This window comes from Balaenoptera physalus, assembly GCF_965194825.1.
Source record: "Balaenoptera physalus genome assembly, chromosome: 1".
In the NCBI taxonomy this organism is placed as follows: Eukaryota; Metazoa; Chordata; class Mammalia; order Artiodactyla; family Balaenopteridae; genus Balaenoptera; species Balaenoptera physalus.
The window spans coordinates 1,815,549-1,832,832 of NC_138882.1; the positions used below are offsets into that span (position 1 = coordinate 1,815,549).

The following is a 17,284-nucleotide window of genomic DNA, read 5'->3' on the forward strand; positions in this document are numbered from 1 at the left end:
GGGGGGACTGTGAGGGCCACTCAGGGGAACAGGCTGGGCCCAGACCCCAAGGAGGGCAGAACCCTGGAGGTCCCCAGGAGGGAGCTGAGGGTGCATGGGAGGAAGAAGCGGAAAAACAGGGGCCCCCAGAGGAGAAGTGGTTCCCAGATGAAGCCAGGCTTGGCCTCAAGGCCCTGAACTGAGGAGCCGAGCCCCGAGGGGGGGGGGCGGCGCAGGGGGGACGCCCGTGACCGTGGAGGAGAAATGGGGGGCAAGGCCCCCACTGGGCATCCAGGCTCTGGAAGCCGGGAACAGTGCATCTGGTTATCGGGGAGAACAGTTCAAAGTAAATGTTGGACTGAAAAGCACAATCCACGCTGAGCAGCCCCCTCTATCGTCCTTTTTTCACCAGAGACCCCTGGTTTCTCTGTGTCTTCCTGGCCTCTGGGACCCCTCCTCCCTCCCCTCATCACTTCCACGCTCATTCACGAAATTCACCTCCAGCCAAGGCCCACCCAGCCTGCTTTGTTAGTTCAATGTTCCTGCGTGAATTCGCTCGTCACACGTGTCTGATCACCCCCTTCGCGGCCGGTGCTGAGCCCAGCTCCGAGGGATTCAGAAGTTTACGAGGCAGAGCCCGTCCTCAAGCTGCTTCTCCCAATAGACGTGGACGGACACACCCCACACGTGTGCCTTCCTGCTCCTGCTGCCCCAGGGCTCTGCTCTCTCCCCCAGCTTACATTTCCTGCCCCCAGGCCTTTGCACACCCTGCTCCCTCCACACCCTACAGACCAAGTGAAACTTCTCCCTGTCTTTCCCCGCTCCAGGGGAAAGGCAGGCCTTGGTGATTCATTGGCAGTGGAGGGCTTGCAGCCGTTTCTCACGGACCCTCCCCTGCAGCTGCTCCAGCTCCCCTCCTGCTCCCCAGCGTTCACACTGTCAGCCGTCTGGACCAGGTGAGGGGGTGGCGTGGGGTTGGTGCTAAAGGTCCCTGGTGGCAGTGAGAACAGATTCAGTGCTGCCTGGAGGTTTGGGCTCTGGTCATAAACTTCCGCTGCCTTAACTGGTCCCACTCAGCACCACGCAGGTCCCGTCCTGCTACACGGTGGCCCCTCCTCCGCGAAGGCTACACGGTGGCCCCTCCTCCGCGAAGGCTGTCTTCCCACTGGCTCAGCGTCCCTCTGCCTTCTCACTGTCCCATCGGCTCTTCATCTCCACTGTTCTTCCTCCCCCATTGTCGCCTAAACCCCATCCATCCTTTAAGGCTGGTCTCAGACATGTTAGCCCACAGTGCTCTTTCTGTGCTCTCTGGACACCCAGACCGTTTTAGCTAAGATTATGTGATTTAGGGTCAGAGTTATATGCCGACCCTGAGCTGCTCTGTCCTGCCCCTGTACTCTGCATCCTCGACAGGCCTGCGGCCCTAGGGGACGGCTGGTGTCTGTCTCACCCCTGGTTTGCATTTAGCAGGAGCAAATGCATTTTAGAATAAAACGAGCAGTGGCCGTTGGGGGGTGGGGCAGAGCCAGTTCCTCGCTGCCCCACTGGGACAGGGGACTGAGGAGGGACCCCAAGGCACAGACCAGCCCCCCGCTCTTGTCCCCTTACATCTCTGGACACACCCAGCCAAGACAGGGGGGTGCCAGGCAAACCTAACAGGCGGGGCTGGGCCTTGCTCTCCCCAGGCTGGAAGGGCCCAGCTCCGCGGATGACTCAGCCCCAGAGATGCTTGGAGCCCAGCAGCGAGGCCTGTGACTGCTGACCTGGGAGGTCGGGACCTCAGGAGATGAGGGTGTGGGGGGCCCTTGGGCACAGAGGACACCCCAAACCCCACAGAGGAGCTTACAGTTCCTGCAGGCGGCCCAGCGTCCGGATGGCCACGGGGAACTGGTGCAGCTGGTTGTAGTTCAGGTCTCTGGAAAGAAGGCAAGACAGTCGCTGGAGGGCAGTCCCCAGGGCGTGTCAGAGGCTCCGGGAAACGGACGCTGGCTCTGGGTTGGCTGGAGAGAGGGTCTGCCAGCCTGCCGGGCCCAGGGCCAATGTCCGGAACACACTTTGGGCTGTTCCTCTCCCATCGCTGCCCCCAGACCTCGGCGGGGGCCTTCCCGGCCACAGACCTGTTTTGAGGGGACACTTAGGGGTGGATAATGGAACCAACTCTCTCCGAACAGCCCCCCGGGCTGAAGAGAGTATCTCAAGCCTTTGGAGACACCAGTGGCTGGGGAGGGGGCCTGGGGCGAAGGCGGCAATTTTTAACAACTTGTCACGGGCACGAGGGATTCTGGAAGCTTCCTCAGGTGACCATCTTGGCTATCTGTGGCCTCTGCTCTCATCTTTTGCAAAAAAGGACAGGATGTCTTACCTTCTGGTGGTGGCGTGACAGCTAATCTTTATTTTCTCTCACCCTTTTCTGCATTTCCCCCTTTTTTTTAAACAGTGAACATATATCATGTGTATAATCAGAAAACATTGGAGGGACTTCCCTGGTGGTCCAGTGGTTAAGACTCCGCGCTCCCAATACAGGGGGCCCGGGTTCAATTCCTGGTCAGGGAACTAGATCCCACATGCATGCCGCAACTTAGGAGCCTGCCTGCCGCAACTAAGACCCAGCGCAACCAAAGAAAGAGAGAGAGAGAGAGAAAGAAAACATTGGAAATGATGTTGAAAAGTGATAGCAACCCAGGTTGTCGAGGGTATGGGGAAACAGCGTTCCAACAAACCCTCAGTGGGAATTTAAATGTGCACAACCTTTTAGGCAAAATTTGACAGAATCTTTTCAAATGAGAAGGTTCACACTGAGTCACTCCACTTCCAGGAATTCAACCCACAGAAAAGTCTGCAGCCGGGGGTGCAGATATTTGTAAAAGGAGGCTCGTCACAGCAGTGCCAGGCATTGTGCCCTTCACGGCGATGCGGCTAAGGGCAGGAGGAGACACGCAAGCGACCAAGAGCAAAGCTGATCGTCCTCGGAGGAGACTGAGAACCCAGCTCCCACACGGCGGGGAGGCCCTGCCAGAAGAGGGGTGCGCATTTTGAGGAGTGGAGACTGGGAATGGGGGTAGGTAAGGGCGACAGGGACTTTTAGAGAATGTTCCCCCCCCCAACCAAGAGACTTCAGGATGGATGTCAGCTTTCAGAGCTGTAAAGCTGGCTTCTGTCTCACTCAGTAGCCAGTGCCTCGGCCCTACGTAGGATGCGCCTGATCTGGGGGTGCCATCCTGGCACCTCTACAAGCCGGTGGCTGTGAGCCAGGCTGGGACCTGGGCCCCTTTGCTGCAGTGCTGGCACCTGGACACACCTCTCCTCAAGCCACAAAATACAAAGAAACTGTGTGGGACTAAAAATAACCGTGTGCGTGCACAGTTGGGGCAAATTCTGGACAAAAGATGCGAAGAGACCAAAAAACCCAACTGCCACCTCTGAAGAGCCTGGAGCAAAAGCAGAGGGTCGGGAATGCGCATGCCTCCTGAGCACACCATCACCTAAGGGGTGGGCAAACACTTAAGCTACCCCTCTGGCCTGACCTCTGGACACACCCCTACCCTCACTCCACAAAAGGAAGAAGCTCGCCCCCCTTTCAGAGAGCGGGCCAGCACGGGAACCTGTTGTTTGTCCTTGCTCCCCACTGCTGCAGCAGGGGCCCCAGTAAAGCCTGGCCTCAGTTTCTTGTCTGGCCTCTGATCAATTTCTATTGATAAAGCAGGCCAAGAACCCTGGTCGGTAACAGCTGGAGCACAGGGTCCCTGCTGTGGCAGGGGAGGGACGGCTCAGGGGCAGTGTCCTTTGGAGCCCCCAGGATGACCCCAGCCCACCTTTCCGGCCTGTGAAAGCCACCCTTGCCCTGACAGCGTTCACGAGGCCATCCAGTGCCGGGACAGGGCCACAGGGAGGCCCTTTAATTAGTGACTTGCAGGTTTTGTGGTAAATACAGGTCAACACAGAGAAAATGACAGATTCCTCTGCATGGCAGGGTCATGACACCTAACAGTCCACAGGCAGAGCCAGGCGCCTGGCCCAGGGGCCAGAGGGGCAGTGACAGTCGAGCTGGGTAATTGGCCCCTGACACACACACACAGACACAACTCCCAGGTTCCGCTCAGACTCCCCTGGTGACCTCGGGTAACCCCTGCTCTGCTCTGCCCTGTCCTTTAGGCAACCAGACACCTTCCCCTCCCGTGTGCACACCTGGACTCGCTCAGAGAGGCCCCCCGGGCCGCATGAGGGGAAGGTGAGCCGAGGGCAGGGGGTTTGCAACGCACCTTCCTGAGACCAGAGGTGCCGCAGGAGTTTGCAGATTCCTGGGGTTCTACAGGGAGCGGCAGAAGGTGCCTGGAAAATCGGGCCGAGAGGGTTGGGGATGGAGGCAGAGGCGGGGTAGGTGAACTTTTTTTCTGACCTTTGATTGTGCAAACGATTCACCCTCCCGTCTCAACGTCTCCAAATCCAGAGCCCCCTTCAGCCTGGCTCAGCCCATCCAGGAACCCTCCTCTGCTGCCCCAGGAGAACTAGATTTCCCACAAGTAACACGGGAGCATCTTCGCTCGGAAGTCTTACTACTGCAGCATCATCTTCAATGCAAAGGCCCGCCAGGTCTGGCCCCAGAGCTTCTGCTCACAATTTCATCCGCCTGGGACGCTCCAGGCGTCGGCACAGCTACTCCCTCCCTTCCCTCAGGCCTCTGCCCAAATAACCCCTCTTCATGAGGCCCCCTCTGACCCGCTGGGCGCTGTTCCCTTGCCCTGTGTGGTCGATTGGAGGTGGCCCCGAGTCTCATCATCTTGCAGCATAAGTGAATCAAATCATCACATCGCGCACCTTAAACTTACACAACGTTGTATGGTCGATTACAGCTCAATCAAGCTGCCCAGAAAAGTGGCCCGAGTCCCCTGCAGCCTCGCCCTCCCGGCTCCTGGAGATTCGGCAGTGCCCAGCGGTACGGGGTGCAAGTGACATGGGGCCGCCCCGTCCTGAGTCACAGGAGCCCTCACAGCCTCTGCGTCCTCTGGGAGGGCCCTCACCACGTGTGAGAGCCCGGCTGGCCTCCCGCGGGACGAGGGTCGCGTGGAGAGGGCGGGTGGCCGGCACCAAGGCCCCACGCGCCCTGGCTGAGCCCCAGCGGAAGGCAGCTTTGTGACGGGCCCGCGGGACAGATCAGCAGAAGAGCGGCCAGCACACAGGTTCACGAGAAATCACAAATGTTGTTTTAAACCGTTAAGCTTTAAGGTGATTGTTATGCGACAATAACAACGAGATACCCTGCTTTCTTTTTCCTCATGGAACATGTTGACATCTGACAGATATCTGTTTATTTTCTTCCCACCAAACTGGAATGAAAGTTCCTTGAAAATAGAAACTTTGCTGTTTTCTAATTGAAACCCCACAAGGGTCCTGGCACAGAGCAGCCGCTCAACAAACACTGTTGTCTGAGTAAGTTAGTCAGTGAAAGGTCTAGACAAGTTGATTAATGAGAAACATTAATGGGCTCTTACAGGAATCTGGAGTATTTGTGGGGACAGCCTTAAGATGCTGAGGTTGATGTCAAGAGGCACCAGACAGTCCTGAGCGGTACCCTCAGGGTTGCCCGGGGCCAGAGAGCCTGGGACAGGTCCCCTGGGACCTCGCCGTCGTTGAGCCCTTACATACTTCATTGGACTCATGTCCAGCAGCCAAATTGAGTGGTTCCAGCCCTCCTCGGTAGTTTCTGGTCAGGAATTTTACCAGGAACGGCCTGACAGACAGTGGGGAAAGACATGTGGTACAAGGCATGTGAACTAAAAGGCTATTTTTGTAGAAAAATGTGGGAGAATAAAAATGGCGCAAATGTCAAAAAGAATTCTGCAAACCACATGCCAAAGAGGTAGCCTGATTTTTTCCAACTGGATGTCTACACAGATTCAAGGGTAACTGCCACGCCCTGCTTCATCCGGGCCGCACAGATGTCACCTCTATCTCACCTCTGGTCTAACGGCCCAGGAACGTCCCCGCAACCCTCTCTGCCCCCGAGGAATTCAGTTCAGGGCAACAGGGGTTTGTTGCTGGCCCCAAACACACAGAGAATCCAGCTGGGTGGAGCAGGAGGTGCAGAGACGGATGGGAGACACCCCGTCTGGGCGGCGGGATGAGCAGGATGTGGCGGGTCCCACGAACCCGACACCAGGGCCTGTGGAGATGGAGATGCACGCGGCTGAGAGACAGGGCTCTACGGGGATGCGGCCCCTGGACCAGGTGCAGGCAGCAGGAGGGACATCAGGGCAGAGAGCATGGTCTGCAGGAGGCGAGGGGTGGCCTTCGGGGCAGAACAAGCAATGCAGTTCGGTTGAGCAAAGGGCACTGTTTCCAGGTGAGGCCGGGGCGGGGGCCGGCGCGCTCTCCGGCCTGAGCCCCTGCTCCAGGTCGCCCCTGGGACAACCTCTCCGGCACCAAGCATCCACCCAAACGACCTCTTGTCCCGCAGCTGCCTCGCTGGGAGCTGCCCCCGTTACACCCTTGTTACAGTCGAGCGAAGTGAGCACAGAAATCAAAGAAGGTTCCTGACCACACCCAGCCATCAACTGGCCAAGGCTGAGAGCGCTGTGTCCCCCTAAACCCACCCTCTTCTCCCTCCGCAGCCACGCTGCCTGTGCCACAGCCCCTAGCCCCGTCGGCCACGTAAATGTATGACACGTGAGTAAAATTAAAAGTTCAGCTACACCGGCCACACTTCAGCCGCTTGGTCACGACGTGTGGCTGGTGGCCGAGGTGTCAGAAGCACAGATGGAACCTTCCCAACATCACGGAAGTGCGGTCCTCTGTAAGAGGGGGCGCAGCCAGGTGCGGGCATCTTCCCGGCTCCCTGCAGCCGGCGTGGCCACGGGACTGGTCCTCCCCTCCGAAGGCGGGCAGCAGTGATGCCTGCCGCCTCGAGAGCAGGGTCTACCAAGCAGCCAGACTGCCCCCTCCACGGCCTCGTCACCCTTCTGCCAGCTGGACGCCCAGCACAATGAGGCCCTGCGGATGGCAGGACCCCAAGAAGCCGGATCCCTGCGTCACCAGACGGAGGAGGGCCACCTGCCGAGGAGAAGCACCTCCTGGGGCTACTACACGATCCAGAAATGAACTCCGATTATGTTTGAGCTATGGTTCATGCTTTGGTGTATTGGGGACAGCAATTTAGATCTCATGCCACTGACCTGGCGTCACACCCGGCCTTGAACCTGAGTCTGAAGCCCCCACTCAGCTACTACACACCTGCCAGAAAGACGCTTCTAAAATGCAAAGCTGATGCTGTCATCCTTCTGAACGCTCAGAAAAGGCTTCTCACGACTCACAGAATAGCGTTTGGGTGCCTTCCTGGGCTCCGACGCCTTGAGCAATCTTTCAGCTCCACCTGCCGTCTCACCTGCGTGAAGCCTCACCCCCTCCTGTGTTTAGCTGTGGCTCTTCTGCCCTCAGCCCGATGCGCTCTCCCCACAGCCTCAGCTGTCAAAGCCCTAGTCATCCTTTGAATCCAACCCAGTCCCTGCAGTCAGAACGACTTACTCACTCTTCCAGAACTTTCCTGCTGTTTTCTCCAGAAACACGGTCAGGGCGAAATGGGTAATAACGCTGGTGGTGGCGACCATAATGATGATGATAATAATAGTAATTCCTGTGTAACAGTCCCAGTTCTAGGTGACTTACTATCGTAATTCATCTCATTCCCACGCCAGCCCTTTGAGGCAGGTACTGTTATCACCTCCATTCTGCAGGAGATCAACTGAGGCACAGAGGGAGACCATCCCTGGACCACAGTTCTAGGAAAGGAATCGCCAGGACTGTAGCCCCAGCTGTCGGCGTCCAGAACGGGGTGGTCCGGGTACATACTGTCTCCCACGTGAGACGGGAAGCCTGTTGGCACCAGGAAGCAAATGGATTCCCTTGTGGATTTCCCCAAGCCCAGGCACCGGCCACGTGCATCAACGTCTGCTGTCAGGGTGATGGTCTGAGCCCCCTGCGGCTGGCCACGTGGGGCTGCGTCTCGGCCCTCGGGTCAGGCTCTGACCTGCAGGCTCCTGGGGACGGCAGGGAAGGCCTCCCCTGGCACGAGTCTTGATTCTTCCGTCGCAGGTGATTTACGATGCCCTAAACTTCAGCTGGAAAACTCATCCGTGGCTGCAGAGTCTATTATATTTAATAACCCAGAGCCAGCCAGAAGCCCAGGAAGAGGGAAGTGTTCTGTCTGCAGCTGGGGAGGGCTGAGGTTAAAGAGGACCCGTTCCCAGCTGCAGCCGGAACTCGCTCTGGAAGCGCAGCTGTCTGTGGCTAATCCTCCCCGTCGTCTGCTCAGCCGTCCCAGCCACATCCAGCCAGGACCGATGGCGTCGTCGGCAAACGTAGCTAGGAAGGCGACCCCAGCCCCGTGATGCTCCAGGACCCGCAGCCCCGGTTTCTCCTTCCATCGGGCTGTGAGGAAACAGCCACTCCTGGGAACCCCGGGAGCCTCGCTGTGTATTCGGAGCACAGAGCTGGCAGGAGTTTACTGTCATCTTGTCCAGCCCCGTCTTTCTATTGATCAGGAAACTGAGGCTCGGAGAGAAGTGGTAGATCTCTGCCCGTCAGAGGCAGGCCCTGAAGCCAGTCCTGCTGGCTCCCGGGCCAACATGGGCTCTGTGCTATGCAGAGCGTGTCCCGCTGGGCTCCAGGTAGCAGGGCCAAGGGCAAGGTTTTGGGGAGACTGGGAGAGAGGGGGAGTGGAGGCGGAGTCAGGTTTCCCTGGATGCTCACAGGCAGGTCAAGGCAGGTGACTCCGAGCTGGAGGCTGGGGTCTTCTGTGAGTTTTCTGCTTTGGAGTGAGCGGAAGAGGTCTTGTCATCTGGGACCAGCAGCATCACCCTGGACCAGTCACTGAACTTTGCTGTTTGCTTCCTCACCCGTAACTCAGGGACGCCCACCGCACAAGGCACTCTGTTCACCTGGTCCAGAGCCCGCACGGGAGGTGCTCACATAGCGCGATTCTCTCCCTCTTCCTTTTCCTGGACACGAGGCTCCAGAACAGACAGCGCACACACAAGTTGGTCTCTACTTTCCACAGCCATCAGGAAAGATTAATATCATTAATTGGGTTTCCACCTACACTTTTATTCTCAAGGCTAATGTTTGTGTTTATCACCAGATCACAGGTAAAAGCATGTGGAGGAATGTGGGGGCCCAGCTCCCACACGAAACACAAAACCCAGACACTCGGAGCCACTTTTACCTACCAAGGCTGGTAGGGAAGGCGGCCAAGCGCAGTGAGCACGCTGCAAGTCCTAACTGCTGACCCCGGGCCCCAAGTCTGACTCCACACACTCGGGGCAGATGTCCTGGTGAGCCAGGAGCCAACAGAACTTCATGACTAATAGCATTGCTGTACTGTCTAAACAGCCTGCCGACCAGGCCACCCATTAACTAATGCAGCAATTAGTAAAATTGTCCTCAGTTTCTTTGGAGAGACGGGCATGCCCTCCTTCCCCTTCCCTCCACCCACACCCTCTTCTTTGCCAGAAAGAAACCCCAGAATGTCCCTGATGCAGTAGCGTGGCTGATTTTAATGCAGCTGTTGGTTCTGACACTGAGACTACATGCTGCCTGCCCTCAGGAGGCGCTGGGGATCGGAGAACCCCAGACTGGGAGGGAAGTGAGAGGGAAAGTCCAATCCGCCCGAGGTCATCCCTGGGATCCCGGTGGCCAGGGCTCCGCCTCTGCCTCGACCCCTTGCCCGGCTGCCGCTGTCGGGCTGCCCTGAGGATGAAGTTGCCGTCCTCATCCTGGGCTAGAGCATCCCCTTCGCTTCCTCCTTGGCCCCCACCCCATCCGCCTGACGACCACCTGTGTGTAACCTAAGTCACGCTCCACCTCCGGTCCTCCCGAGTTCTTTGGGTCGAGGTTTGTAGACATTTCACATTCTCACCACCCTCCCCAGAAAAGCCTGTCACTCTAAGATATGATACTCAGAGCAGGACCGGGTCCTGTAGAAGTGGGTGGGTCCCCGTGGGCAGCACCGCCTCACCTGGAGAATCTGGACGCTGGGCCCATCCATGCAGGACACCGGAAGGCTCTGAGGCGCTCCTGGTCACAGCAGAATGCAGCTGGCCTAAAGGCGGGGCCCCGAGGTCCGGGCCACAGGGCTTGTGGGAAGGGGACCTCGCGTCAGGCAGGGATGAGGGACCACCCCCGTGGGCATTTCTCCAAGTTAGAGAGGTTGGGGCACCTGGGCTACCTCCTGGGCTGTGGATATTTAAGTCTGGTTCGGCAAGAGCCCTGGGTACGGGTGACCAGAGCTGGGAAGAACCTTGTGGATGAGATGGTCCATCGCTCCCACAGCTCAGAGGGAGAAGCTGAAGCTCAGAGAGATGGATTTTCCAGGGGCCACAAGCCCATTCGTCTGTTCAACAAATACCTGCCCAGCGCCCTCCCTGTGCCCGGAGCCGTGCCAGGCGCTGCAGGTACAAGAATGGACAGAGCGGGGGACAGACCACGGATGACGTCGATCAACGAATAATGAAGACTATCAGATTGTGGAGAAAACTAAACAGGAAAAGGAGAATGCCGGGAAGAAGTTGCAAAATGGTGGTGGAGGAGGACCTCACTAGAGAGGTGACATCTGAGCAAAGTCTTGCAGGAGGCAGATCATTGTGGAAGGAACATTCCAGACACAGGAGGCAGCCAGGGCAGGGGTTGGGAGGCGGGACATACCGGCGTTTGCAAGGGCGCACTGTGGTGGAGCCGAGCCAGGCAAGGGTGAGGCCAGTGGGAGCAGGGGCTTGTCACCCGAGGCCAGAGTCGGACGGGGAGACACTGAGCGTTTGGACAGAAGAGCAACTGGATCGGATTTGTGTTTCAAGTCCCTGTGGCTGTCGCGTGGGACGCAGACTGCAGAGTGACAAGGATGAGACCATGGCAACAACCAGGGGACACACTCGGGCGGCCTGGGGACGCGGGCGGGCGTCAAGCGCTCAGACCGTCACTGTGAGCTGAAGACGCAGCTCGGATGCGGGACGTGACAGGAGAGCAGTTGCATCACGCAAGGTCCAGCAAAGCTGCCTCCGCAGAGCTGGGGAGACTTCCGGTGGGGGGGCTCCGTGGGGGGCTCTGCTGGCATGTCGGTCAGCATCCAAGTGAGCACGTCAGGAAGGCCTGTGGGCGTTAAGTCTGGAGTCCAGGAGCGATGACCTCCGTGCTGGCGGCATCGGCAGATCCACGGGACGGGAGAGGGTGGGGCCCGCGGAGGACGCAGAGGGAGAGGAGTCGAGCCTTGGGGTCGCCGGGGTCAGGAGTTAGGGTGCTGGGGGCAGACACGCTGGAATTAGTGGTAAGTTAAGAGGCGCTCAGGACTCCCGGCCTAGAGCCCCGTAGTCTCTGTGATGAGGGCTACGTCTTTCTTGCTCATAAATGTTCCCCCGGAGCCCACAGTGGGGGCCTGGCACATACTGGACACCCAGTAATATTCACGGAACCAGTGAACTAAAGAAACAGAAGAAGGAGGGTGGTGATCCTCGATTCCCGCCGGTGCCTCCTGCCCACGGGCCCTGGGGGCCAGACCTCAACTTCCTAGTTTCCTCTCCACGGCGTCCACCCGGGAACCTGCTGCCCAGTGGTTCCGGGCCCTCCACCCGCATTGCACACCAGCTGGCCCGGGGGCTGGGGAAGCAGGACGCTCAGAGCCAGCGGGGAGCAGTGATAAGCGCGGTGACCTTGCCTGCCCAGCGCGAGGCGGCGGGAGGGTCTGCCCTGGCGGGATGACTATAACAGCCGGCCTGGCTAGGACGCAGAGCAGACCCAGCCGGGGCTCAGTTTTCTGCCTGTCAGGAGTCATTACTGGTTCTGCGGGAAAAGCCACAAAAAAAAGTTTTATATGGAATAATAAATTCTTCTATAAGCCACAAACCCCCACTAATTTGCAGTTAATAAACCCACAAATGTAAGATGATTAAAAACTGGCGAGGAAAGAGTTCCTCAACTCCTACAAGGTTGGCCTCAAGCAGCCGTGGGCCTGACAGGCTGACGTCGGGCCAGAGGCAGGAAACCCTGGGCGCCGGCCAGCAGGCAGCTGGAGCGGATTGACCTGCAGCCCCAAACAGACACGTCCAAGTCCTGACCCCGGGAATCTATGAACGTGACCTCGTTTGGAAAAAGGGTCTTTGCAGATATAATTAAGTTGAGGATCTTCTCAAGATGGTTGGTTTACTGGGGTGGGCCGCGGAGCCAGTGGCAAGGTCCTTATAAGAAAAGGATGCTCGGAGAGGCCGTGTGAAGCAAAGGCGGAGACCGGAGGGAGCACTGACCAGCCCAGGGACACCAGGGACCTCGGCAGCCGCCAGACGGTAAGAGGGGCACCGGGCAGGTTCCACCACAGACACTCAGAAGGAACCAACCCCTCCCACACCTTGACTCTGGCCTCCTGGCCTCCAGAGTTACAGGAGAGTACATTTCTGTTTTTTTTTTTTTTTTTAAAAGCCACAAAGTCTGTGCTAATTTGTTATGGCAGCCACAGGAAACTAATGCAGTGTCTGTGCCCTGGCTGACGGGGAATCCCCGTCCACCCTACAGAGGAGGTGCTCACAGCTCGGGCCACCGCGAGATGACACCCGTGGACAACACTCTCCCTGCTGCCTTCTGACACAGTGCTGTGGGAAAGAAGGGAGTGAGGGAGAGAGGGAGAAAGGAAAAGAACGTTAATTAATTAAGGGGGAGGAAAGGCACATTGCTGTCTGTCCATCATTAAATGGGACGACAGGCCGGAGAAGCCAACATAAATTAAGCACCCACAGGGTTCCAGGGCTGTGAATTTCACTACACGAATTGTAAAATATCTCCATTTTCCACGTGTGGAAACTGAGGCTCCTGAGCGCTCAGGTGACTTGCACATGTCACACGCCTGTGGCAGAGCCAGGGTCTGAATCCAGGTCCACCAACTCAAGCCCAGTCCCTGGAAGGACCTCCCTGGAAGCCGCCTGGTTGTCCATCCCTGGCCTAAAGCTGACAGTCGGGACCAGAACTGGGAGGTGGCGGGATGCTTTCAGGACCCAGTCAAAGCCGGTTTAGAGCAGAATCTGTTGGCCTGGGTGGTTTCAGTGAGGCGGAGACAGAGGGACACATTGCAGCCTTGGCTGCTGGTGAAGTAAAAATGTTCCGCAGAAGCAGATCCCTGGGGCGTCTGCACCAGAGGAGGTTTTACATGGAATGTGCAGTTTTGGATCATAAGGCAGAATCTTCTAATCTCCGTCCTGCCCTGCAGTCCTCCCAGACCTCTGCTGGATGCTGGTCCTGATCTAGAGAGGGAGCTATAGCCCGGAGGTTTCTGTTCCTGCCGGGGCCCCAGGCTCCCCTCTGAAGGGGGGAGGTCCAGCCAGCCCGGGGGCTCAGTCAGTCTGATGCGTTTAATGAGGTTATAAGGCGGCCCAGAAGCCATCACCCAGGCCCAAGGGAGGTAAGGTGCTGTTGTCCCCAGACCCCTCCTAGCCCAGCCCCTCTGTTCTAGCTGAGTCGCAAACCCCAAATCCCCAGATCTGGGGGGCTGGTGCGGGGCGGTGCTCAGGTTGTAATTATGTTTGTTGGGCCTTTTCTTTTCTTTTTGCACAATTTTATTCGTAACTGCAGCTGGGTCTTCCAGGACCATCCGTGACAGTTCTGAATAGCAGCCCGTGGTCTCTAAGCGTGATTTCCAAACACTGACCTCAGGGCCCGGCGCGCCTGGTTTGGATCCCTGAGACCTCCCCGGAGAAACTTCCCAGGGTCGCTCTGGGTCACGCTTTGTCTTATTTCTCAGCCCAGGTACCGGGAAGTTCCGTAACTGGTCTGAGTTCACAGGAGCTGGCACTAAATGGAGCGATGTATCAGGAGGCCAGAGGCTCGGGTTCCACCATCACTTACAAACTGTAGAAACTTGGGCATCTCACCCCAAATCTCTGGATTTGGTCTGATCTGGAAAGTGGAGGAAACAGCACTTGGCAGGCAGGGCGCTGGCCCACCTCTGATTCCGAATTTCCCGCAGGGGCCGGGCATCCTCATTGTGGGAGCAGAAAGGAGGTGTGGGTACAGGATAGAGTCTGTCCTGTCTGCCTCCAGCTGGGCTTTCCTGCAGGGTCTGGACTGGCGAGGGCCGCGTGGGGGGAACGGCAGCCGCGTTCCCACAAGCCCCTCCCAGCATGATCAGACTCCCTGAGAGCACAGGAGGCCTGCACCCACCCACCACAGGGAGCCTGCGTGCTTTGTTCTGCTCAGCGGGAGGGCGGGACGGCAGCCCCAGCCCCGGCCCCGCCCCTGCCCTGATCACCTGGGTGTGCAGGCTGTTCGGGAGTAAAAGAGCGACTCAGGGTGCATGTTTACCTCAGTTACTCCTCGTGCAGATGAGGGGGTGAAGCCTCCTGCTCTGGCTGACCCAGCTGGCACGTGTAGAACCGGGGGTGGGACCCAGGCAGCCTAGCCTTCAGAGCAGAGGTCACAACAGAAGCCGCGTGGCCATGGGTGTCCCCATGCTATGCTGGGGCCCCGCGTGACTGTGTGTGTGTGCGTGTGTGCCTGCACCTGGCCCCTCCTCCCCAGGTGGAAGGGTCAGGCCACAGACGGAGCCAAACCACAGCTCAGGCAGGAGGGTTTGATGAGAAGGGTCTAAGTGCAGAGATGCCGCCCCAGGGAGACTTGCCCTTCCAGAGAGACGCGCACACAAAAGCTCCAGGGTAACCGCGGGGCTGCAGAGCAGGCCAATTACGCAACAATTCAAGGTTTGACTACCTCTCCTTCCCCCTTTCATTCTCCCAGCCACTCCCCCCTCTAATCTGGCTGCCCCCCCGGCCCCCCCAGCGAGCTCTGGGCGATGGAGGATAAGAATGCACTCTCCCCCTTTTTACTGGGAGATCAAAAGTTGGAAGAAGAACTCAGCCCTCAGGGGTGGGGCGGGAGGGTGCTGAGATCAAGGCCCCGGAGGAGGAGGGGGTGGGGCGCGGCTGGTCCCCATGGGGTGCCACCTCCGTCAGAGCTCTGCACAGGGCTCTCCTTTAATCCAGCGTCACCGAGGGTGGGGAATTGCAGATTGGGTCCCATGGCTGGGAGACTGGGTGTTACTGCCCCCGGGTGGCTGAGGCCGGGCTGCAGGCTTTGCCCCCGCGGTGCAGGTCTCTCAGCCTTGGCCTTCCCGTCTGTAAAGTGGACGCAGGCCCTGGGCTTTGTGCACTGAGCCAAGCACTGCCGCGGATGAAAGGAATGGGCGCCAGCGGCACCGGCTCTGAAGCTCAGCCAGTGCCAGCCGAGCCCAACGCCCTGCGCTGCCACCCAGGGCTCGCAGAGAAAGAATCAAGCAGCACTCCCCGACCATGAAAAAACAGCGCTCTCGGCTTTTTAGAGGTGCCAACCGATACCCAGCATGTGCCCCCTCCCCAGCTGACTTCCCGGCAGAGCTAACAGCCCCACCCGGCCCCCCGGCAGCCGCATTGGCCTCCCTGCTGCTCTCTGGGCGCCAGGCAGCTCCAAACCTGCCCCGGCACTCCGTATCCCCCAGGGAGGGCGCTGCGGCCCAGGCCTCGAGGGGGTGCTGGCCACCCCTACATCCGGGGCCCCAGGCACCCCGCACACAGCAGGCTTGCACAGGTCACATGTGGCACACAGACTGGGCACTGGCTGGGGGCTTCGGTGTGTTTTCTCAGTTAACTCCCCAGGTCTGCTCTCTCCCCACGGAGGGTAACTCCAGGGGGCCCCGCCAGCTCCCCAGACGTCTATTTCCCAGCATGTGACCGAGCGGCCTAGACTGTCCCGTTTAACTGTCCGGCCGCCCGTGACAGCTGGCGGGGGGGTTGGGGGGGCACGCAGCCCAAGCCATGCGCAGTGGCAAGGAGATGCCCAGCTTTCCTGACCCCAGGCTGGGGCACCCCGGCCCGCCGGGCATCAGGTTGAAGGTGGAGAGGCTGGAAGAGCTGCGCCCCATCCAGAGAGCCCAGGACAGCCCCGAGCTCTGGTCCCCCCCTCCTGTCCGCTTCCCTCTGTGGCCACAAAGGCAGACAGCCCAGGCCCCCGGCGCAGAGGCCCCAGCCCAGGCCTCCTCCTCAGGTCACAGCTTGTCTCCCACATTTTCTCCTCTGCTGCTTCAGATGCTTGAAAACCCCTCCCCTCAGGAATGACACTTCGTGTGTTGGGGGGCGGCGAGAGGACCAGCACCGTGAGTCGGGGGCTCACCCTTGCTGGCCTGGGCTCCTGCTCTGCCCCGTGCCCTCCCAGGCCTGCAGCCGGCGGCGAAGGTGCAGCCCCGCCCCCTCCCGTGGGCTGGCTGTGGGCTCCAGGGGGGTGCATCCAGCCCGCTCTGAGGGGGCCGCGGGACCGCAGAGGAGGTGCTGAGGGCTTGGGTGCCTTCTGACCGCAGCTGAATTCCAGGACGATGATGGGTAAATAATGTGGCTTTTCCAGAGTCCACAGCTTGGGCGCTGAACTGGCGCCTCCTGCCAGGCTTTCCGCGAGTTAGAGCAGCCGGAGACCCTCCCTCCCAGCAGCCGCTGTCCCATGGTGGCGGGGGTGGGGGGGGCTGCGGGGTCACTGCTGCCAAGCCAGCCCCGCCCCACCCCAAGCCTTCCACTTCCAGGCTCAATATCCTCATTCTCCTCGCTTCTCCTCGCAGGTCCGTTTCTGTCTAAAATCTCATTGTTTTGGTCTCTCTGCGGGCAGTGCCACCCTGAACTCCCGGGGGCACAGCCCACACCCTGGAGGAGGAAGGAACCCACTGGGAGCAACACTCCAGAGAAAGGCCACGTCCCAGCAGCCCAGTCCTGCCGCTTCCCCTCTGCCACCCCACGCCAGGACTCCCAGCACTCACAGAGTCTCCAGGTTGTGCAGCCCCTCGAAGCTGTGGGTCCCCAGGTGCTGGATGTGGTTGTTATGGAGATGCCTGTGCGGGAGGAGAGCCGGGTCAGGACAGGTGCGCGCAGTATCGGGCTGGGGCGGGGAGGCAGACGCGCTTGCGGAGGAGGCATGGACAGTGACCCCAGCGGGTCAGCCTGCGTCTCCAGGGACAAACTGACGGGCCAAGATGGACTTCGGAAGCCACAGTCTCCAAGGCTGGAGTGGCCAGAGGCTACGCCGTTCAGACTTTCCATCGCAGGAAAAAACCAGAGGCATTCCCCAGGCCGAGGCGAAGCAGGCTCCCACCAGGCTCCCACCAGGCTCCCACCAGGCTCGAGGGGAGAGGCCCGACGTCGGGGCCCCAGCTGGGGCTTCTCCTACAGGACCCAGCCGCCTGGGTCAGTGGCCAGACGCACTTGTGGGAGCCGGCAGCAAACCACTGCAGACAGCGTGTCATTACAGGTGAGCTTTCTGTTACAGCCGG

At 59.2% G+C, this 17,284-nt stretch overlaps 1 protein-coding gene across 1 annotated transcript in view; it reads right to left on the reverse strand.

The window, feature by feature from the left end:
• The window catches only part of LGR6 (leucine rich repeat containing G protein-coupled receptor 6), a 99,010-nt gene that overhangs the window by 17,262 nt on the left and 64,464 nt on the right, over positions 1-17,284 (reverse strand). Inside the window, exons 6-7 of the mRNA XM_082413141.1 lie at positions 16,775-16,846; positions 1,826-1,894 (exon numbers count right to left, since the gene is read on the reverse strand). Coding sequence (XP_082269267.1) covers positions 1,826-1,894; positions 16,775-16,846 — 141 coding nt within the window. The remainder of the gene's footprint in view (positions 1-1,825; positions 1,895-16,774; positions 16,847-17,284) is intronic.